The sequence below is a fragment of the Coloeus monedula genome (genome assembly GCF_965178545.1).
Source record: "Coloeus monedula genome assembly, chromosome: 6".
Lineage (NCBI taxonomy): Eukaryota > Metazoa > Chordata > Aves > Passeriformes > Corvidae > Coloeus > Coloeus monedula.
The window spans coordinates 25,684,925-25,709,639 of record NC_138786.1 but is presented as its reverse complement, the minus strand read 5'-3'; the positions used below and the strand labels follow the sequence as shown (position 1 = coordinate 25,709,639).

The 24,715-nt window shown below is 37.0% G+C and overlaps 1 protein-coding gene across 5 annotated transcripts in view; it reads right to left on the bottom strand.

Moving 5' to 3' along the window:
* Positions 1–24,715, bottom strand: part of PHF21A (PHD finger protein 21A) — a 126,526-nt gene that overhangs the window by 85,831 nt on the left and 15,980 nt on the right. For all 5 annotated transcript variants that reach the window (XM_082284180.1, XM_082284182.1, XM_082284179.1 and 2 more), the window contains 3 exons: positions 9,737–9,777; positions 5,842–5,977; positions 1,592–1,624 (listed from right to left, as the gene is read on the bottom strand). In XM_082284180.1, the coding sequence (XP_082140306.1) occupies positions 1,592–1,624; positions 5,842–5,895 (87 nt within the window). In that variant the 5' untranslated portion in view covers positions 5,896–5,977; positions 9,737–9,777. The remainder of the gene's footprint in view (positions 1–1,591; positions 1,625–5,841; positions 5,978–9,736; positions 9,778–24,715) is intronic.

Here is a 24,715-nt window from a genome sequence, read left to right as displayed (position 1 = left end):
TTAGACTGTACTAGAGAGAATTACATTTGCCGTGGCACATAATTCATATCAGCACTTTGCTTACAGTAGCACTTTCCTAAGTTTCAGATTTTAAAGCCATAAGCATCACTAGAAAGATGTAGACAGAAAACAATTTTTACCAGGACTTTTTCTTTTCTACTGAAATAAAAAGAAATTAAAGAAACATCTGTCCTTAGTTTAAAACCTGCAAAGCTCTGCAGAAATATGACAGGGAAGCATGTTTTCCTTAATTTTTTTCCTTTCTCACTTTTTTTGTTCTCATTTACATTGTAAAGTTTTTATACTAGATTATGCAGGTTTAGTCTGCTAAGAAGAAATATTAAAACGTAAGACTAATATCATCACAGGAACTTCATGCATATTCCCTATTTTTATATTCCTCCATAGAATTTTGAAATGCATTTTGATTTCAGCTTGCAGAGAGTCTCCAATTCCAGCAAAACCAGATATTGCCCTGTCATCCTCCCTTCTTTTAGATTCTACCTAATAATCTGGGATAAAAATGCATTAAGACCAGTGGAAACAGGGACCAGATTTACTTTTCCTGACTCTAGGAACTTTGCATGGCTGCTTGCAGCATGACGTCACTTTCAGCAAATATGAACTGAAAGCAAACTGCTCTGCAGACTAATTGTTAGCAGACCTGACCAGCGAATAAGAGCAGCAGATCTTACCCAAATCCCATCAGAATAAGAACGTTCAAAAAACCAGATTTTTCAATACACCCTGCTTAACCCTCCCTGTCAGAGGTTTAACTACCTGAGTGTTACTAAAAGCTGTCTTCTTACTTCACTGAGCTCAGAAAAAAATGTACATTCAGAAAATTACAGGACATTTACTATTGTATGGGGATGGGAGCTCTTAACAGCAAACCTCAAGTGAGCGGCCTTTGTCCCTCTACTCAACATTTGAGACTGGTTTGAGAGCTCCACAGAACTCCCTTTCCAGCATCCTGGAGCGTTTAACTGCTGTACAAGAAAATCCAGGGACCTTACGCAGCTGTTGGGAGAGGGATGACTTCTGCTGTCTATGCAAGGAGTCCAGTTATCCAACTTCAGTAGCTCTGAAACTTCCCAAGGCCAAGTGCCCATTCTATGGACACTACAGTGCTGGTAAGATACCCAAGACAGGCAATCTGAACACAAGCTTAAGCTATATTGTTTGGACAAAATTTCTTGGACAGAATATCCTCTCTCTTCTTGTACTGTGAATCTTCTGATACTCCAAAAAAGGAAAAAATGATTGCTAATAATGACGGCTTTTATAAAGAGCATTTTCCAACAGAATCAGAAACTTACTGCACATCTGAACGGCACCATAGCCCAGAAAAGTCGCTTGATTTAGACTATTAAGAATATGCATGAGGCAAAAGGCTCCATAATGGCAAGAATTTTTGTTTTGTTTTAAACAATCCAACAGTCATTGTTCAAAAACTTGTTCGTAAGTTTTCTTTTAAACACTTTGTTAGCAAGGAAGAAGGTGATCTAGAAATCTAAAATCCTCAAATTTCATGCACTGCTATTCCCTGCATTTTTAATGGAATTAATCCAGTACAAAAATAAATAGTTACCTGTGGATCTTGCTTCATTTGGGCAACCAATTTCTAGAAAGAAAAAAGATGCAACAATACAATGAAGATTCGCATTACGAATCTTGTCGAACAGTTTAAAATTCAGTATTTTTAAAGAACCTTTGTAAAAGCAAAATATTTAGTTTACAACATTTCAATAGCAAAGCCTAGAGTCCAGTATTATAACATTTCCAAACCCATTCTTATTAATATAGTAAAAGTACTGTATTCAGCAATCACTTTTGCTCCTCCTAAACAGCTCTTGAACAAATGATGCTTTTTAAAGACAATTTAAGCCAGCTGGGTAAGATAATCTAATAGATTTGTGTCTCCTCTAGAACTGCTGCCCTCTTTGCTTGCAGTCGCAAGAAACACAAACCAGAGATAACGGCTGCGGGCACAAAAGCTGTTTGTATATTCAAGGGCAGAATGTTTCAAGTACTAAAGCTCTGCCTGTGTGTTGGCTTGGCCTGTACCAGATGGAAGACCCATGTTCAGAAGTATCTTTGCCACTTTTCTCCCTCAGAGAGAGAGATTGAGATCATTGTAAGAAAGATGCCCTCCCCATCCAAGAGAAAACAGACAGATTGTTACCATTCACTATTCTTCCTCCCTCACTTCCTTCAGGCAGCTGCAGGAGAATGTTGTCTATTGCTAAGCAAGGAGAAAGTTACCAAAGAAAACCAGAGCCCAGAATGAAGAGGACAACGCAAACAAAAAACTCCTATTATCTTTTTTGGTAAATTTGTAGAAATTTACATCTCTAATGTCTTCAAAGATTATGTCTTAGGTTTAGTAGCTGCTAAAACACATTTCTTTCATTGATCTGCTTTAATTACTTTTTGAACCAGGAAAACATTCTAGATTCTGTGACAGTAAGTTCCCAAGTTAAATTACAGGACTCTTATGTAAATGGATGACCACCTTTTTCTTTTGAATCTGTTTCCTTACAATGCAAGTATGGGGGACTAATATGGTTACAGAAAACCAGAGCTGACTTGAGTCAAGAGGAGTTGGAACCTGGACCGGATGATCTTTACAGATCACTTCCAACTTGAAACACTGTATGATTCAAAGGCAGCTTCTCTATCCAGCTCCTTCTTACATTTTTTCCACACCACATATTCCCCCATCAGTTCTCACTTCTTCAGATTGTAAGACTCCTCATGCACAAATTCTCTAGTTTGTCTCTATCACCTGGAAACAAAGTTTAAAACTACATGCAACACTCAAGTACTCTCTACTGCAAAAACTCCTTCCACTGTGCCAACAGCCAGTTCACAGCCTGCTATTGCAGATGTAAAACTGGGCCAGTTTTTTCCCAGTGCATCACTTGGCATTTATCTACACTGAATATTATTGTTTCGTCATGCTGCCATTCAGTATCACAGGAACACACTTAGCTTATTTTTCCTCAGTGCTTCCTGCCACATTGGAGCTTGACAAGCAACAAATCTGTTAGTTTTTATATAAAGTGCTCCTGCAGACACAGTCATAAGACAATACAGTCAGTACAGTAAACTCTTCATAAAATATTGCTAAATTTTTGGATCACACAGTACTATGTCATACAATTCTAAGGAAAAATAATTTTTTTTTTTGCACTGACCTCAAATATAAGCTAAATTTAAGGTATTTTTAAAAGCTACTGGTCTTTCTGCCATGAAATAAGAGAAGAACAAGGATGTTTTAGGTTCCTTCCACACATCAGCTTGAGGAATCATCAATGAAACTCAACCCTTCTGTAAGAATAGCTAAATATAAGTCCTTTAACACCTCTTGTGATCAAAACTATGAAGAGCAAACTGCTTCAGAATAATCTTAATTAAGTCAACACAGTAGCAGAATGAACTACTTAGACTTGATGCATTTCTTCTCAGGACAAGCAATATAGCTTTGACATGGAAGACATTTGAATATTCAAGTTGTACACTGATACAGGAAATAATCTTGTCAGATGTCATTCATGGTGGATTCTCTGATCATAGAAAGTAAACCAAAAAAGTAGCTTTTTCTGAACAACTAAACACTTTTTTTTGGTCCTTACTGGTAGTAGTTTAAGATGCACTTTGCCAAAGCAGCATTATGAAAGCTTCCAACAGACTTCTGGAAGTGAAACAGAAGAGGCAAAACCCAAGGAGCTATTCTACAAACAAAATCACCTTCATACTGAGCATCACCTGTACAGCCACAGTGTAAGCAGCCACAGGCAACACGCTGCATCAGGAAGCTGGGAGGATTTGGCTACAGTGCCGAGCTGAATTCCCTATGCTCATCACAGACACCTGTCTACCACATCCAATGGGACAACAAACCATGACTGTATGAGCGTTGGCAAGCTTTGTTAGAGAGTCCTCAGAAAAAAAAAATACTAGAGAAGTAAAGGATGACAAGAGACAATTCTCTATAAATCCTGAGTAAAAAGAAGGAACATATTGTATGTCTTTAGGTTATAAAATTCAGAGCTATACAAAAAAGTTAAAGCATTTCATTTGAAGACTTGTTTTTCTTTTTTGTGCCCCAACCAGTTTAATTTCTATCAGTGCGCATACTGGCAAGCAATAACCACACAAGCATGGTCGGCAAAACCTTTACTGAAGCACCCAACATTCTGTTGCAAGTGTTATTTTTCACTGTAAACATATAGGCTTTTCCTTAGCCTTAATTATAGAAATATAGAGTGTCTTGAATTAAAAAGGACAACCTTCTGATATAATGGTTTTTCTAGTTTCACCAACTCAAATCGAATTTAAAGTTGATGCTTGTGCAGACCTCACTTTTAATGACAACCGGGCAAAGTTAAAGCAAACAAAGTAAAAAAACCCCACCAACTTTAAGATGTTAAAAAAAGTCTTTTCGGACAATTTCCTGTTCAACAGTGCCATTATGAACAGATGCCAAAGATTATTCAAAATTCACAGTCTTAAAATTTTTGGTTCACTTGGGCATAAAGGGGAATGAAGATGCACACAAGAGGTAAATGCTGTCATACAAGCATGATTAACATTTGGATTGCTTTACAGTAGTTAATACTTGAAAAAATTACTACTGGCCTTAAACATTTCCATGTCTGCAACAAAATACCATGGGTAATTTCTGAACTTCCTTACCCCCACAAAAAAACTTCACTGAAGTTTTGAATACAAAGGCCTTGGAGTTTCTGAGGAGAGCAAAATACTCATCATCTATAGTTCTGGAAATCCATCCTTAGCTTTTTCAGGTTTTCCTCCCTAACTCTAAGTTGTTTTTTTTTAAAGCAGACATAGCTTGATTTTACTAATTCACCCATTCGAGTTCTAGCAATATGCTCATCTTTGCAGCAAGTACAGAACAAGCCATCCAGATCACATTTTAGACAAGCCACCAAGTAATTTTGAAACATTTTCCAAATTTCATATGATGGACTACACTGATCAATGTAACATCATATATTTCTTTTATCTACTGTGTAACAGTTGTGAGTTTCAGGTATCTGAAGAGCTTCAGAAATACTTGGAGAACTGTGTTTAGAAAAGGTCTCCTTGTTAAATTTAATACTTCAAGTTGGCATCTAGTCTGTGTCTATGGCTGTAGTAATTTTCTTCCAAGAATTAATATGCATATATCCTCCTATTTTACTAAATTAGGTTTTATTATCATTATTTTTAATAGTTCCTCATTGGCATTGTAACAAAATGGCAAGAAAACATTGTAACAAAAATGGCAACCCTACTGCCATGTAGTATGGAACAGGTTACTAGTACAAAGACCCAACATGTAAAAATGTACAGAGCCCAAGCACTACAACATTTCGGTTATCAAACATATAGTTCAGAAGCTACTAAAGTAGAAAACATGCCAGAAGAGAAGCACCAGATTAAACTATGCAGCACTATACACATTTCACTTCAAAGTTCCTCCACCATATTCCTCCATTGCAAACTGAATACGGAAGGTGGCTTCAGAACATCAGAAAAACCTTCCAGACAGAAGCAGCTGAACACAGTTTTCAGAATCTTTTTATTACTGCTACAGAATACTAAAAAAAACAAATCCCCACCCACAGCTTGATATGTAGATCTTTCACATTTGCCAAAAAACAACAGGTGGTGAGGTCAAAATGCAGAGTATAAAATTCTGAAGTAGTTTCAAGCTTATAAAACAATTATTACTATAGTCGTAGTGCTATTGCTTAATGTTCCCATTAGTAGTAATACTGTCAGCAGTACTAATGCTGCTATTGCTCTAAAGCAAGAAAGAGTATAAATTACCTGGTGAACCTGAATTTCCACTTTCAGAGCCTCCTGTAGAGTCTGCAGCTCCATTCTCTACCTTCTCCACTTTCTCTAGAAGTGTCTTTGCTGATTCCAGTGCCTTTAGTTTCTGGTTTCCTCCTTAACACCAGTCCTATGGAAAAATAAAGGTTTTGTTTTGGTTGGTGAAAGAGAAAAGTGAATTTGAGAAAAGGAGATTTTAACAGAACAAGAATTCAATAGTGAACTATACTCAAACGCAGCTTTCTAACCTAAACACAGTCAGTCTTTTGAACACAAGAAATCTGCAGGCTCTACAAAATGCCTGCTTTGGAGTCATTTAGCCAAATTTGTTACTTCCCACATATCCCAAAGTTGACATACTTATCCCTTATCTTAGTTTGCAGGCGGCTATTTCCTACGAATATCCTATTGCAGTTGCATATTAAATTAGAGAATTTAACTACCGAGAATGTTTTAAAAATCTTTGTAGATGAAAACTTATTCTGGAGAATAAAATTCTATAACTGCAATAAATAGTTAAATTGAATGTACTGCATTAACACACTTCCATGATACTATAGAGCTGTTCTCAGATGGGACAGTGTGCATGTTATCTAACAGAACAACATTAATATATTGATAACCCACTGCCTAAAGTTTGTGCCAAGTTAGTAATTTCAGTTGAAATCTGTTCTGAAGGACAGAAGAGTGATATGAAACAGCACAAGACATTTCAAAAAGATTAACTTTAAAATATTTTTAATCTTGGAAATCTACTTGTAGATCATGAGTATAAAGTTTACCATCTTCACTTGTACTACAAACAAATTAATCCCCCCAATCTCTGACATAGAAAAGCATTATCAGACATACTTCTAAAATCCTTGAATACTGGACAAGAGATTTTTGTTCAGAAATATGTTAACAGTATCAGCTTCTGAAACAGGATTGAGATTCCCATATGCTCAAATCATAGGGCAACCTGTGTAAAAACATCTATAAATACATACACATGAAAGTCACTGGAAAACGTTATATAGCAATTTTTCCAGTCACTTTTGCATCCAGACACCACAATTAAGGAATTGCTGCAGTTAAAATAGTTCCTAATTTTTTATTTTTTGAAAATTGCTCACAATCATTGCACAGGTATTGTGGCCTTCCTAATGAGACTACAGTGCTTTCAAAAGGATCCTGACAGATTAAACATGCAGGCTGTAAAAAGATAGTAACTCAGATAAGTTAAAGAATTTTATTTTAATGTTGTCTCACTACAGTAAACTGAAGTAGTGGACAAATTTGTGAATTCCTGAAATAAAAAGGTTGAAGGTGTGTGTTTTGTTTTGTTTGTTTATCATTTATCTTTTCAAACAGAAATGTGTTACAAAAAGAGAAGACTATAAAGGGGGTTTAAAAAGCATTATATTTAAACTCTTCATCAGTGTTGTCTGCTGTTAGCCTAAAGTTGCTTATTTAAATAACAAAAGCCTGATCAAACTTTCTAGTCAACACATGAAATGACCTTCCGAAAGGGCCTCTCCCACATGTGACACAGATGAGTGAAAACAGCTGCCTTTGCAGCACTAGCCTCTATAAAATTGTAATCTGTATCAAGGGATACACGGAAATTACATATAGTTCCCTGTCCTATTACCACAAACAGTAATGAGAAAACAGAATCATGGATTATTACTTCCACTCACTGACAAAAACAATTATAGCATGCTTCAAGTCCCTACCACTGCAGTTTCAAAAGAAGCCATGCTTCAGAAAACCACGTGGGAGACTGGTTAATGAAAACTGGAACCCACTACAGAGGCAAGAAGTCTTTTTGACCCTTGGAAATTCAGTTTCAGTGTAAAGATACAGGCAGATAAGGTCAGTTTCTTTCTCAGTGTGTCTTCAACAAATCAGAAGGCACACATGATGAATAGTTCGTATCACTCTGTAGCAACACACTAACTTCAATGTTGAGTGCAGAACAGCAAAACAATTACCTCAACTGAGAATATAAAAAATATCCATCACTTAAATATATGTAACTGTAATGTCCAATACATGTTCCTGGCAAATATGACACAGAATTTCTGTAAAAGAACATATAAAGATTAAGCTACTTCTGTTAATGCACAACTTAATTTGACAGATAGAAATTGTAGTATTGATGGTTCATAAAAACTAATCCAAGCTAATTGCATCTATGCCTTGAACAGCTAGCAAGATTTTTCAAAATTAATTTTTAAGAGGTTCAAGAAAAAAGTGACACTGCTTTGCTCAGCCTAGCTCAGTTGTTGCTCAGCCTAGCTATGTTTATAGGGGTATAAACATGAAAAAATATATTTAATTTAAAAGTTTGGTCAAGCTGCCAAATTATGAATAGGAAATATATACAATTGTTTCTTTCTAGAACACACACTTGCAGCTTCCCTTCCTTGCAAGCAGGAGTAACTATTTAGTTATTCCTGCCTAGAATTCCCCCAAAGGACCTTATATGCTTATCCAATGTTAAAAAAACAATACAGTAAAAAAAACCAAACAAACAAACAAAAAAAACCCACAACCCCCCCCCCCCAAAAAAAAAAAAAGAATCAGTCCTTACATCCAGCAAAACCTAAACTGCATTTTTCCGGTTTACATAGAATAATGCCTATAAATATCTATCAGGGCATCTGGTTAAATATTGCTCATACTTCCTTTGAGAGGAGGCACAAAACTACTTAAGTGGCCATACATTTTGCAAGTGCAAAAATTTTCAGTATTTTTGAACTTTTATTCTTTTAGACTGAACTTAAAGGGAAGACTTAAAAACTTAGTTCAGTGGCCTTATAAACTACCTATAGTACCACATTCGAAGAGGTGTAAAACCATCTCTGGATCAATCATAGAACATGGTACATTTTCACCTTTACTCCTATGGCAGTGGAATAATTTCAAATAAAAAGCTTGTAGATGACTGAAATTGCATGGGTGGCTTGGCCTGCAATAATCCTTCATCCCATTATTTCTAAGTGAAAACAAGCAAATGCCTTGCTCAATGCCAGAATCAGTGATTTCCAAAAGGAAAGCACAGGATTCAGGAGTGCATACATCTCTTGTACATCCGGACATACTTCCAAGTCTCAGTCAGAAAGAACACTGAGCAAGAGGTAAATTAGGCATTTTTGGATGGATTTCAACTACTGGAGGCAGCAGTCCTCCATTCAATTTCTTGCTGGCATTCATTTATTACCAATAATCACTTATTTCTTAAGTGGTTGCTTCAAGACTTATAATTTCATACTCAGATAAGTGCCCCAATGCACTGCATATGGGCTATTTAAATATTCAAAAACTGAATGAAACCTTAAATTCTACAACGATCACATAAGTGCATTCACACTTCTGTTATCTCAATTAAATACAATCTACATGGGAAATTCTAAAATATCACAATGCTATTTAGACTACGGCTATTTTGGAAGTTACACTAGAAACACAGCTGACAAGGTATATATATTTATACAAACAAAGGTAGGACACACAAAGCCATGAATGCCTTCTGTGTGTACGGAAGGACTCTGAATAACTTGGAACTTTAGAGAGAAGTCTTTCTGAGCCAAAAATCCCTTCAAATAAATTTGGTTTTCACATTACACAGAAAAAAACCCAACTTAATATTATTATTTTTGAGCAGATGAATTTAAATGCCCTTTTACAGACCCTTGGGCCCAAATCTCAGCCTTACAGAGATTTTATTTATAAGACTGGGGCTTCCATCAATAACATTTACTTTTTAAGACCTAATTTCTGAATACAAGAATAGATAGAATTTCAGTTTCAGTAACTATCAAACTTTTCCAGGAATAGATACCAGATCTTCATACTATCTATTCTTAGGTAAGCCATTTTGGCCTTGGGAAGAAGTACTTACCAGTTTTGAGTAAGTTATCCCTTTCAGCTCTCTACCCCCTCCTACAAAAGAAAAACAACAACAACAACAAAAAAAAGATAATTACAAATATTTTAACTAGACTTTGAAACAAAAAAAAAGGAATTCAAATATTTGAAAAGTTGGATAGGGAAGGGTTGGGATTTTAGAAAGAGGGTTTTGGTTGGTTTTTCTCCAGGGAGGTTGTAATTTTTTTTTTTTTTAATGCTGAAGCTAACTATAAAACACCACTTTGAAAGAAAATCTGTTTGATGTGGCAGGGAAAACTAAGGAGACCTACAATTTCAATCTGTATTAAAATACAAACTATTACTGTCACTAGGGGGAGAAGCGATTATAGGTACAAATTTTTCTAGTTCTATGCAAGGCCAGTGTCCTCCTCCTGTGGGGGAAAGACCTTCTCTCTACCACATTTATTAAAATCTATATCGTAAGCCCTGTCAGTTGCCACAGCTAAATACGACAAGGTTACCCACCCTAGACATTTGCCCAGCAGCTCTGCTAGAGATTACACTAACACCCAAAGATGGTAGAGCGGGTGGTAGGTCAGCAGAGTCACTAGAGCTCAAACCCCAGAGTACTACTGGAGACTGAAACAAACAGCAGTGTAAGCCAATATGGTGGGACATGAAGTGTGGAGGCCGAGGAGAGGCACTGCCCGTTACTCTGCCTGGGTCACGGGGAGAACATTCAGGAGCACAGCAAGGTAATACCTCTTAAATCACCATACGAATCATAAAAAACTCATGAGTCAGAGTTCTAAAAAGATACTTATAATATAAACGATAACTCATTTGCTCAATTACTTTGCCTAATGCTAAAAAAAAGCCTTCAAAATACTCCAAATTTTCTAGGAAAATACTAGAATATTAGCATATTTTAAGCTTTAACTTCACAGCTAACAAGATCTTTGCAGATGTTTCTATCCACACATAAGTCATCATAGAGCTGAAGTTTATGCCCCAGCCTTATAAAAAGATCAGCAGTAGAAAGCTACAATCATCTCTCACTCATTGGAGACCAGCACAAGTGGAGAAATTTCCATTTACCAACCAGCAGAACCGGGTGCTTATGACCACTGAGAACAGAAAAGAAAACAGGAAGCCTACTGTTGGCAGTGACAGTATTGTCAGTTTCCTAGTCTCGATTTTTACTGTGCATTGTGAACCACAAAATATTAGACTATATTTAATTTTAGAGCAATTTCAGGTTAGTTTACATAACATCCAGCTGCTAGCATGATCAGTTATGAACTGGGAAGTACGGACTACTTTGAGGTTATATTCAAAGTAAGTACATTCACTCTGGATGCCACAGAATTTTAAATACCTTCATTTCTGAGGGTGCTGAGGAGACAGGTATTATTCTCAATCTCTAGTTGTTTCTTTTTAGTATTAAAATCCTACTTGTCACCTCCACCTCCCACTATAAATCAGTCATTTAATTAGTCCAGAAACCTACAGAGGAAGCCCTTTCATCATGCAAGCACTAACTGCCCTCTTCAACAAGCAACTACAACTATACATCCATGCTATTAATAAAAACCCAATAATTTAAAAAATCTCACTGGTCTAGATTATTGACTTCAGAAAGCTAAACAAAACAGTCAGCGCTACACATCTGCAAATGCAGTCTTAGAATAAATAAGCATGATTTCTATTTAAAAACAGAAAAATATCAATTTACTTGTAGCACGAGTACACACAACCTGACAAGAAAGCTGTCACTTAAAAATAACAGCAACTGTTCCTTCCTTCCTTTTTTCCCCCCTACACAGACACTCGCCTCCATAGCAGGACCCTAGTTCCATCAAGATGGAGCTCTGCAGAAAAAAGCTGCACAGTTACAAACCTTCAGATTGCATTTAATATTGCTGCAACCCCAGACTCAGAATCCAGGAGCTCCGAAGGACAAAGTTTAGAACACAAGGAGTTTAATCATGACTATCCAAGTGAACTACTGTGTTGCCTTGGAGAAGTCACTTAGAGAGGACCTATATAGGGAATGGAAATACATTTGCATCCTCTTCTGCACATAATTTACTACAGGCTTTTTCTTAAGCATTTAGAACAGGTTAATCTTTGAATGTCAAACCTCTGGCAACACAAAATTCTGCCCTCATGCAGGTATATTATTTTTACTAACATCCCTGCCTCATTTAGTACAGAGGACAAACACAAAGAATGAAGTATCAGTTGAATCTCTTTTCATTCTGAACTTTTGGTTTGCATGTTTTTTTAAACTCAACATCTAAGCCCTAGGACAAATAAAAAATTCATTTCTTCATAAGCAGCAGACTGATGAGAGCCACAGAAAAACTTGTGCCTGATACAGGAAAGTTTTCTTAAATAGAGAATTGAGACAGAGAAATGAAGATCAAACACCCAAGATTGGTAAACCCAAGCATCTTAAACAGATTTATGTTTTCAACTGTTCTTAGCATTTTTATAGTTGAGAACAGCATATGACCAACTAAATCTGTAACTTTGGTTCTTGACAACTCCTGCATTTGTGGATACTGGGAACCAACACAGAATAGTATTAATGAAAAAGAGATAAAGTCTGCTCTGTAGAAGAAATGAGATAATTTCTTGTGCACAGTAAAAGTACATATAGAAACTCACACTGCCTCTCTCATTCTCACTACAAAACACATTAGAAAGTTAAGATTAGACAGCTCACAATCACTCACATCAATAGAGAAGTCTGAAGAGTTTAGCATTATACAGGGATTTCTAACAAAAACTTCAATAGCAGAAATGTATCACAAAATCTCAGCTATCCAATTTACTGAGGCAGCCTTTTGAAGGCTCTAGAAACATGCTGTAAACTGTCCAAAGTAGGAACCTGCAAGGCTAACTCTCACATTATTACAGTATATTTGGCAATATTTCAGGGGTTTTTAAACCCCAGGTCTGGGAGTCAAATTAAGAGCACTGTCTTCTTCCCAAAATATATATATTACCTACGATTAGAAAAAAAGCTTGAGAAATGCTTACCTATGTTCACCACTAATTAAAACAAAAATTCAATCAAAACTAGAATTAACCAAATAAACCACTTTTGGAAATACATTTTTCTCAGTGGGATTGACTTAAGAATCCAATGTTAATATTACTAACAAGGGTAGTTTGACATATACATATACTTACAGCAGTAATACCCGTGCCAGCTCCTGGAAAAGGCTCTTAACCTTTTCAATAACTTTATACAACTTATGCAAGGAAAAAAAACACCACTGCCAAAACAATCATATTCTGTAGTTCAACTTTAAGATTTTTACTGAAGTTTTTGAATCAGAAGAATAGTTACTCATTTCATGGGACTGTTATGAAAACTAAGATCTCAAAACTCCTATGTTTAAGGCTTCGTAGCACCTGAGGACATCAGAGGAACACATGGTGGTGAAAACATTTTAGCATACAGCACCCAAAGGCTTAAGACTATTTAAATGCTAATTATCTGTATATTAAGATGTCTGATTATAACAATTAGATACTTATTACTACCTTCAAGTTATACAATAAAGTTTATGCTACTGTAACCAGAGACTCACTTGAAAAAACTGGGAAGAATTAAATGTCATGTTCAGCAATTTTTTCTTTGCATATTTCCTAAATCTAGAAGCTATCAAATGTTTACTGTCAGACCATGGGATTCTATACATTCATATCATGTTACAATATTTAATTATGTACATTTTACTTTTTGCCAAAAGGATCTTGGTCTTGTTCAGTGCACAGAATGAACTCAGAAAAAAAAAAAAAAAGGACTAATTGCTGTGCACAAGCAATTGTGAGACTGATATTCTTTCACATTTCAGAGAATTGCCCTACAATATGAGGGTAAAGCATTATTAATTTTTTTTTTTTTTCATGCAAAATACATACCACACCGAAGGGATTCAGAATTTTTTCTCTGGACTTTTTTTTTTAGTTGTGAACTCCTCAAAGCAACAGCTCTCCCTCCTATATTTGAATGATACCCTGTATATAGAGAGCACTCTATCTCTGTCTTCTAAGAAAACAAGTCATAGCAGATACTTTACTGTGATTTTCAAGTCAGCAACTCATATTCCTTAACAGGGTGGGATTTCTGCAGTCTTAAGAAGACCAAACACAGGCCAGATAGGGAATATAACCAATTTCAAAATAAATTATTATAAGGCTCATGTTTCAATGACTATCATTAGCAGTGCTGGTGCTATTGCTTCTGTGATAAAAACAAGCCTCCTTTGTGCCAGCACACGGAATCTGATCTTCCTGTTGTGTTGCAGCTGGGAGAATTCCCAGTCAGCCCCAGTCACACATTCCAGGCAGGTGGTAAAGGGACCAACAACATTGCTCAAGATAACTGAGACTGCACTGAAGTGTACAAGCCATGCCTTCCAGTTTGTCCATCTGTACAACTGCTCTCTCTTCGTCCTTCCCTATCCCCATACAATAACTCCTCCTAAACTGGTCAAGGAGCCTGAATTTTCTGCTTATGCATGCAGACAACTTACAGGATTCAAACTACAAACTTCAGTTCTATCTCCAAGTTCTGCTGCTATGATTCGCCATGAAACAAATGCAAATTGGAGTTTAAGACACCTGAAGCTGACTTCACTTGGGGATAGATTGCTTCACCTTCTCTGAAACACTTCATAAAACCATCAAACTAAGTTTAAATAGAAGTGTGCGACACCATCATTTGTCTTTGCAGAAGCAGTACTATATTTAACACATTAAAAATGAGCTAGAAGACTCATTACAGTTTAAAAGACCATCTCTAGTGTAAAGATAAAATCACTTCACTTTTTTTAAATAGATTTTTAAAATATCAACCAAAACTTGCCATGGCACCAAACACATATAAACAGTTGAAGATTACCCTCTTAGCTCTCGTCCTATGACTACAGATATGTTGGGCATTAGTAACTCTTCCTGAACGCAGTCTTTCCTAGCATCTTGGGGGTGGGATGGGGTATGAAATCACACCCTCTGGCAAAATGATTAACTACATTTGGCCTAGTAGAAAATTAGCACAAACATGTTTTAAAATCTCAGAATCATCTTTGTCACTTGAGCAGATCCAAGATATGTGGCTCTACACTTTTTACCCATGCACAAACCCCTCTTCTTTGCACAGTCTTTGTCTATTTCTTGACCCAGAAAAGCCTCTCTAACCTATGACCACTAGTAAGCCTGGCAGATGTTCTTTCCGACTTGGTAGCAAGGTCTCCCCATCTAATCCTAACATTCACAAAATCACCATCAATAAAATTCTCCTTTTTTTTACCCAGACACCAGTGTACAGGGATGTTTTACAGCACTATTGCATTCAGAAGTTCTAGTATTGCAGAACCACTAAGCCTCACTTTGCTCAGTGAGTTACTATTCACCAGGCTTTAGAAACACACAAAATCATCCTACGTGCAGTGTAGCTAAATTCTTGTTCAGGTAAAAAAAGTTGTATCACCGGGACTTTTGTTTCAGTGAATTACTTTTTAGAAGGACTGTTTAGCTAAACACACACCAAGAAAACCCCCAGCAGTAATAAGATCTACAAGTTTATGTTTTACTAACAGTGTAACAGCAAAGTTTCATATTTGAAGCAGGGAGCTGAGGAATTTTTTGCCAAATTAAAATATTTACACTATGTGAAGGCAGAGTTTGGCATTTATTTCTAAAAATTTTTTTCTGCATTATTTGACATTCCGGAAAGTTGCTGGAAACATGGGTGGTTTTTAAACTTTTTAAATTTTTTTTTTAGAAAACACTGTTTAACAATTTAACTTCAATAATATGTCAGTTAATCTGTTAAGTCTTAAAACTCTAATTTTTCTTTTTGAATTATTTTCAAGTTATTTACAAAGTATATATACCACTGGGAAGGAAAGTAAGATGGAAGCTCAACAGAAAACAGAAGGAGCTGTCCCCTCCTAGCTGTAAGAGCCCACTGTTTGGTCTCAAAATTTGTAAGAAATGCAAAGGGAAGCTATTTGAATATTTGTGGTTTATGGTTTTGTTTTGATTTTTTAATAGTATGTCGAGCAAAATCAGTTTATTAACCTCTGTTGTTCTTAACCTGTGTTGTACCTTTCTCATTCCAGTCACTAAGAAGTTCCTGCCTTCCTTTCATACTTCAGAGACAGAGGGGAAAAAGGGGAGGAGAGGGAGTTGAGAGGAGGAGAGAAGACTCTTTCTAGAAAGAACACACGTGGTGAATCCTAGTAACTGATTTAACAACCAAAGATGCAAGGAACAAGAAAAAATTAAGAAAACCCTACCCCAGTACCTATTAATTTCCCCCCTGAAATTCCATTAAGAAGGGAGGGATCTCTGATTTCTGGTTTTATCCTTTTAAACATGAGGAGAAATTTCTTACTGAGTGCCAAACCCTTTTTCCCCTTCTAGCAACCCACTTTATGTTTGGCTTGTGGGAATGATGCATTAGTGAGGCAGAAGTGCCTTAAGAGTTTTGGGAAGAGGTCCAGAGCACAAAGGAGATGACCTGGGTAGTGCTGCAAGACTGCAGTAATCAAATACAAAACTAGAGGTATCTCTGACTATCACTGGAAGTGCAACTGCACTTCTGATGCAGAGAACCTCAGGTAGATGCACATCCTGCTTGCACAGACTATTCTTTGAATTTTATCTATCTGCCAGACACGTTCAGAGGACATCAAAAATATGTCAGAAGAGCAGCCAACGCCTCAACCACACAGCCGTGACATTCAAGGACAGCCTTGGCCTTCCATTTCCACGGGGAAAGAGGTGCTGTTACCGCAGTCGGCCAGCAGGGGGAAATGCCAAACAAGTGAAGGGAAAAAAAAGTTAAGAGAGAAAACACTAAACATGAGGAATAAAATTAGACAAACCACACACGTCTCCTCAGTGGAGATGGAAGGAAGAGATTCTGCTCTCTGAGAGGGAAAGCAGGATAAATGAAGTATATTTGACTCAAAGCATTCTTCCAGAATTTAGAGAGGAAACAGTGAAAGTCCAAAACACAAGCAAGTAAAAGCAAGCTTTCACTTTCATGTTAGCACAGAGTGACTGCAAATCAATTAAAGTCTTCTTAAATCTAGCGTTTTAATGAAAAGCAAAATATTGTGACTAAACAACTGAAAGAACTAAGCTGAAAGATTATATATTTTTCAAGGACTACCCAACATAAATGTATGAACTAATTTATTTAAAGTGAGCACACATATTCTGTAAGATCATTCTGCATTACAGAAGACTTCATACTACATTTATACATAATCCCAAGAGTCTGGACTTTTTTTTTCCCCAAGAGATTTCAGAACAGCAGGGCTCCAGTTAAAGACCCCGAATTTCCTTCTACCTTATATATTATCTATACAGCATTTCCATGCTTATGAAGTATAGTGAAAACTACTTAAAGGGAGTGTTGGTTAAGTGAATAAATCCGTGTTAAATGCATTTTGATGAAGGGCAACTTGCATGCAACAGACAGGAAACGGACAATTACACAATGAGTTTTAAAATTAGGAAATAAAAAAGCAAAATGTGATAATTTGTTGAACAAAGAAATTGAACAGGCACTTGCAATGAAGAATAAAAGACAAGCCCTGCAATCACAAGGGCTTTCTCTTTAAAATATCACTGGCTGAGAATCACAAGCAGCAGCAGTGAGGTTTTCAGTGCAAGATTTAGGGAGATTAGCTACACAAGCTTCTGCTGATGTACTGTTCCACAAACATCAGATAGAAGCCAGGTACACATGTAATTAACAAGCAAACATTTAAAAATGCAGGTGTATTGTGATCAGTGATTATATGGCAGGGCACCTTAAAATAACACGTAATCTTTTATAGTTCTGTATTTATAAAGTTCTTTCAAAATCAGATGCTGTACTTTCAGTAAACCTCGTCTCAATGTGTCCATGAAACCTAAATGACAGTTTGCCAAGCATGCACAAGAAAAGTACATCAAGAGACCTAAGTGAAGCCTAGTTCTCCTCAAAGTTTATAGTTTCAACTCCAGTTTCTTTATTTTCATTTAGCCTGCAGGCTAAATAACACACCCACAGGCAGCTAATCTAGCTGACCAAGGCACTCTCCTTTATGTTCTCTTCCAGCTGTGAAGTCCTACCTCCAGCAGTCCCCAGTTTTTCTGGGGGGAATAGTGGGCGAGGGGGTGTCACACTCCACAAAAAGCTGAAGTGATTCACAGATTGGTCGGGGGAACATCATGCACAAGCTTAAGCAGTAGAAGCACTGTGCTGGCAGCAGAAGGGAGACCTTCCTTCCTTCCTTCCTTCAGCAGTTACAGAGTTCCAGTGTGCTATACTGGTACAGGACAGAGCATTTTGCATATTCTGTACTTTATGGTACTGAAAAATACTTGTAAGAATATAGATGTTTGTTTCATCTTACGTAGAGCTTCCATTTTAACAGAAGGTGATACGGCTCAAAATGAGAAACTATACGTAAATTCTTGCCTTTACAACACGACAGGTCACTTGATCTAATACACTAGCCTTCTAAATAATTGCCAAAAGACAAAATGAAAAGTATTTGTTAGTGAACAAGTGTTCACATGAAAAAAGCATCAAAAGAACAATTGTTTCTTTCTTAATCTGTCTTCAGATTTTATGAACAAGATGAAAAAGGTAATGCTTCTCACGTGCTGAAAGTGATTTTTTTCCTAGAAAGAATACAGGAATTTAATTTCACAAAGTTCTACGTAAAACAGTCTCAGACTTCTGCTGATTGTTGGGTGCTCTGAACTCTGAAAAGGTGGTTGGGACCCTCTGCTGCTACTAGACAGGTATCACATTTTCCTCTCCTTTCGACTACAACATCTGTTCTAAGTACAGCCTGCTCACACTCAGTAAAAACCATTCTCATTCTATATTTGCATTTGATTCACTTTTTAGCCAAACTTATTTCAATTTCACCAGCTATTATTTCATTAAAACATGCTGTCATGTTGGCACTCCTGATCTCCTGAGTACAGAGACCAGCAAGGAAAAATTTTTTAAAAGGGGAAAAAAACAGCATAAGACCTTCTAACAGTAAGTACTGTATTCCCTGTGTACAGATTAATTAGATAAGGATCAATAGGGTTTCTATGAGTTTCTGGTTTTGTGTACGGATAAATTATGATAGAGCACGTAAAGGTATCAACGTGTTTCACACACAGCCTAAATAAAAAGGCAGTAAACAGAATTAGGTAAAACACACTTGTTTCAAACTCTGAACTAACCAGAATATTGAAAGCTCCTTTCTCTCCCCCTCCATCCCAAAATAAAAGCGTGAGTGAGAAGGGATTTCATTACATTCTTAGAACTGTGAGAAGCGAAGTCAAAGGCAGCCACTGGCGTTTAGCATGCAGGCTGTACACACTCCCAAGTACGTCACACTGACAAAACACACTGGCGGAGCTATATGCCTTCCCAAGGCCTCCAACGCACTGTCGCTAGGCCTAAATCAGGTAGGCTCTGTGTGCAGTTCTGCTGCAGATGAGCAGGAGTCCACCCCTTCTCCCTATTTCCCTTCGATTTAACAACCAGATTGTTCCAGCATCAGCTTTTTCTCTCTGCTTCCTTCAGCAGTAATGACTGTATTTAAAAAGACGACAGCATCACAATTTACTGTGCAAGAATCGGCCCTAATTTTTTTCCTTCTTTACTACACCAGCTACCCTGCAGCTTCTGAGCCATTGTTGGCTGTTGCTTTTTGTTCCTTGAATGCAACAGGACTTGATCTGCCAGGCTGCATCACTGTTTTCACAGCACACCTCTAAGAGGAAGAAAATCTCCTCTTCCGGCTTCCTGCTGAGCACTGTGAATATTCGGATTTTTCCTTTCTCCCAACAGATACACAAGTCCAACACTGTTGAATATTCACACATTCCTCTCTTTCAACACCAATTCATTATTTCCCTGTTTATTTTCATACAAAACTATTAAATAAAAGTGCAACTAAGCTGTGGCTCAAGTACCTCAGAAGTTCTTTTATAGAGAATTTGATTCTTCTGCCAGGGTAGTCCTATTCTGACAACTACTTTGAGCCATTTACTTTACCTAAAGCAGTATTTTCCTGCTCTTGGGATTTCTAATCTACCCTATAGCTTTGCAACACTCAGGTTCAGGACAAAGAGGTTTAATCTCTATAAGTCATGAACTTTCTCATTCAGGCAAGATGGAATAATGGTGAGATAAAACCCACATTTTCTTATAGCTTTACCCTGGATGACACTCAGGTGAACCACTTGATGCAACATAGCCTCATGGGACTGACATAAAACTACTGGGGAAACAGAACACCATCAACTGCGATGTAGATGAACTCCCAAAATTCATCTTCACCAAGCCAAACAAAAAGGGGTAAGCTTCTGGAGGCCAAACACATATCAGAATACTGCATTAAATAAACATATAAATAAATAAACACACACAAAAAATCCTTTAAAAACCACTAAGACATAGAGGTAAGTACAGAAATGCAAACTTTACCTGAACACTGGAGGCAAAAATTGTTTGACTGTATTTTTTTCTTAAAAAAATGTAATTCCACACTCAAAAAAATATCCAAACAAAACAAAAAATAATCGCCAGTTTGTTTCTGCCAGGGAACAGTTCACATTGATTCAAAAAGAAAAGATTTTTCTACACAATCCAGAGTATAAACAACTTCTTAAAAATATATATATAATTATTTAAACAGTGATTTAACTAGCTCATTGCAATGGAAACCCTGACAACACTTGATACATAAAACATTTATGACAGAGTCCTAAAGCACTATTAGACAACAACCTACACAAAAAAGCTGGACAAGTGAGAACAAGTTTACATACACACACCTTGGAAAGACCTGTTTTCTATTCTCCATTACAGATTTGTTTTCTAATCAAAGCAGCTGTTTCCTCCTTTCTGCACAATATACCTCAACTAAATTACAAGTTTTGTTTCAGTCCCTTGTCTTTCAAAAAACACCTGCCCTAGAAGGAAGGAAAAGAAGGATGATACCACTCTCCACACCCTTTTCAGTCCCCTGTTGCAAAAAAAAAAAAAAAAAAAGCTTGTTCCAGACAAAGTATTTAAGTTCCTGAAAACGAACATGACCATTTTAAAGAGGTCTAAAACCAGAGGTATTTAATGTCTCAGAAGTCACTCCCAGTGAGTAACAGTCCCTCTTGTCATTTTAACCTGTGGTAGATGGCCTATTTTCAAATCATCTATTGGAGAAACAGTAAGAATTTCAATTATTTCAGCCCTATTTTCTGAAGTTGCATTACGAAGCACATAACATCTGGCACAAGTTCTGTGGGGGAAGAGGCTTGTACATCATCCTTTCATACACACGACAAGCTCCAGTCCTGGAAGAGGGCCGAATGGCAAGAAATACTTTTTTTCTGAAGAGGACAGGAATGGTTGTTTACTGAACAGACCAAAGGACCCTGGGATCAGCAGTAGCATGTGTTGCCAATTTCTGAACTAGTTCATTTGCTTGCCTCTGTCAAGTCACTTTAAGAGTTTCATCTTCCAAATACAAAATAATGATACCTGATTTATAACAATGCAAGTATTAATTTCTTGGCTTTGTATGTTTTAAGTGTTTGTTCACCAACACACAAAACAACGCTTTGTCCAATTAGGGACTGACAACCAAAGCAAGCTTCAGCTGCTTAACTTCATGAGCTACAAAACCAAAACACATTATTCAGTCTTCTCATGCACAAACATCAAAAACTGTCAGTCTTGCTTTTTAAAAATCTGCATCGAAGTTCTTACTCAAGCATTCAAGGTTACAGTAATCTTTATGAATTAAACTTTTTGCAGTTATTAAGTTCCTGCTGCAGTCCCACAGTACACTACAGACTGTTCAAATTCCACAACAGCTTAATACTAACCTACTAAAAAAATATTTTTTCCACAACTTGCATGCACCCACACAAGAGTACAGAGTGCTAAGAGCTTCTGAATACAATAATGTTAAATTGTAATTCAAATTACTAAAGGCAATTACAAATAGCAAGAAGTTGAAGGAGGATTGATTCCCCCAACAATAACCTAAACCATCTAGATATCTGAAAAGTTGTATAATCCATGCACACTGAGCAAAGCTGAAGTAAAGGATGCAATTCCTACAGTGGGTAAATCAGCACTGCCATGTGTTGCCAAGGTCTGAACTAGTTCATTTGAATATCCTCTGTCAAGTTACAGTCTGGATGTCACATCTGCATGTTCCTACATGACACATTAGTCTCCTTGTCCTCCAGACTAGGAGTCTTCCAGACAGAAGTGTCTGTTGTAGCCCTTCTTCCTACCCTCCAGATATAGGAATGAACATTCACACACTACTGTGTGAGTTTAATTATTTAACACCCAATCAATACTTAGAGTAGCAAAGGAAAAGTAAATTCATATATATAGAAGCATAATATTCAAAAGAAGCATTACTTTCTAGCAATATTTCTTCTCTGAGAAGTGTCTGTTCCCATTCGCCTAAGAGTTCAACTAATTAATACAAATTTCCCCCATAATCAAATTAAGATAGTCTAGTTAGACAAGGAGCAAACCTATGGAAGTTAACACCTGCCATTTGCCTGACAGTCAAACTGCGTTAAAACTCATTGATACCAATGCTAGGTAAGTGAGAAGTTTTGAGTTTCAAACCAGAGTACCAAATAAAAAAAAATAAAATTCTACCACGATAACAAAATGAGATGAGCAGTGGATTCTTGGTATCTATTAAAAAAATAAACTCACAGCTGATCATAGTAAAAACATCAGAGACTTGGTTAAAAAGGCAAGACAAGGACTTCCACAAACTGCAAGAGAAAAGAACTGAAGAAAAGAGGCTGGGATGAGGCAGGATGTAGGAACAAATTATAGAGGCAGGAATGAATTATATCACCCTTTGAAGGTGATATAATTCATGATACTAAGATTACAAAGCACTGGTCATTTAAACAAAAACCCAAAACATAGAAAACAAAACCACACACACATACAAAGAAAAAAAAAGCCCCAACACAAACCCTCACATTTTTAAGGAACACTCTCTGCCAAGTATTCTTATAAAAGATTGCAATCTTAATGAAATGAAGCTTTTGGACATCCAACTTCAAAGCAAATGAAAAGGGATGCTGGAAGACATACATTTCAAATACCAAAAGGTTCATACACCATATTGCTACAAAAACAAAAGGAAGCAAACCAAACCCATTTGTATACCTCACACCACCTTAGAGTAAAATCCATGAGAGGATCTCCACAAAAGTAATAAAGAAAATAAAATTTAAAAAAAAAAAAAAGGAAGAAAACACTAAACAGCCAAAGAGCAGGGAAGTTACCACAACAAGGATCAGGGTTAAGTCTGTGAACACACTTTTAACTGATCTGGCAAAAAGGAAGGTTGCAGACATTGCGATGCTTTTCATCATTGCAGATAGTTTTAATTAAAGTAAACTTCAGAGAGTTACAGGGGATCTGATAATACCAAATGACTGGTTTTCATTTGTCATTTTGTTGTCCCAGGTCGAGAAGTGCAAAATAATGTGCTCAGAGGAAAAAATAATCTAGCTATTAATACACAACGATGAATTGAAACTAGGCATGACTACTTACAAAAAAGATTTCAAGATTACCGCAAGCAAACAGTTCAACTCTCAGCAGCAAGAAGCCAGAGAAAAATCTCAGAAGGTATTAGAAACAGAACAGAGAAAAAACAGGGAACATTCTGCTGTGATGCATGCTGCACATAATTCTGGCTGCTCCATCTCAAAAAGGGGAGAACTAGAAATGGTACAGAGAGGAATGACAACAGAAGAGCATGTTTAAACAAATGAAACTATATTTTTCTTGCATCAACTGATCACACACACAGAAAATGCAGGTAAACTGCACAGAACTTGCTGCTGTGAAACACTGTGTAAGCCACAGATATTTATAAATTAGTTCAAAAAGGCAACAAATTCACCTATAAATAGTTTGATGTTGCTATTCACAGTGCAATAGCCCAAATGTAGCTTCCGTCTCAGACAGCAGCTAAACAACTGTCAGAAATCTACTGCTAATATTTCAGTGGCTGACAGAATGCACCCGTTTCCTACACTGTTCAGTCAGCTGCTGCTGCTAGACACTGATAAAGGCAAGATGCTGGATTAGATGGACATTTGGTCCAGCAGAGTATGTTAGTTCTTATGTCTAATCACATTGAGCAGCCATGCTGGTGTACGTCTTGGGTTTGTTTTGGAGGTTGGTTTTCTGGTAAATAAACCAGGCTATAATTCAAGCATGTAATGTTAAAAGCAGAAATTGCAACTTCTGAAACAGAAATCAAACTGGTTTATGCTTGTTGTGTAATGTAATGCAACACTGAAATAAAGCCATGAGCAAGTATTCAAGACTATAGAGTTTTTTATATAACCCACCAGATTGCTGAAAAATTCTCCTCCAAGCCCCTCACCAGTCAGGGTGTCAATGCAAGGAGACTCAGGCAGTCCCTTCTAACTGAGAAAGACTCAGGAAGTTGGAAAGCAGCACTAAACATAAGCCATAGATATTGGCTGCAAAAACTGCCAAAACCCATTTAAGACTGGCAATGATTTGGCATCCTCCCAGCTGACCAGAGGAAAGATCTCCTGAACCAATGGATTCAAAGGGAACATGTAGATGAATGTCTGACTTCTCTCCAAGAAAACTGAACTTGTCTCAGGTCCTGCCTGACCCTGGAAGAGTGCAGGATGCTCTCCCTTTTAATAAGGAAGTCTAGGTGAAAAAGTACTACTGTCACAGAAAATACATAAGCTCAAGCTGAGGCCCAGGACAAACATCAAACAGAACTCTGCTAGAAGTACTGCTAATCCTGCTAGAAAGCACTGCCTAAACAATTTGGTGAATGTCTGCCTTGTCATCACTGTCAGCTTCCTTCTCTTCTGACAGATGAGCTTTTGAAGATAGCCAAACTGAAAGCCATGTAGGATAAACAAGCAGGTC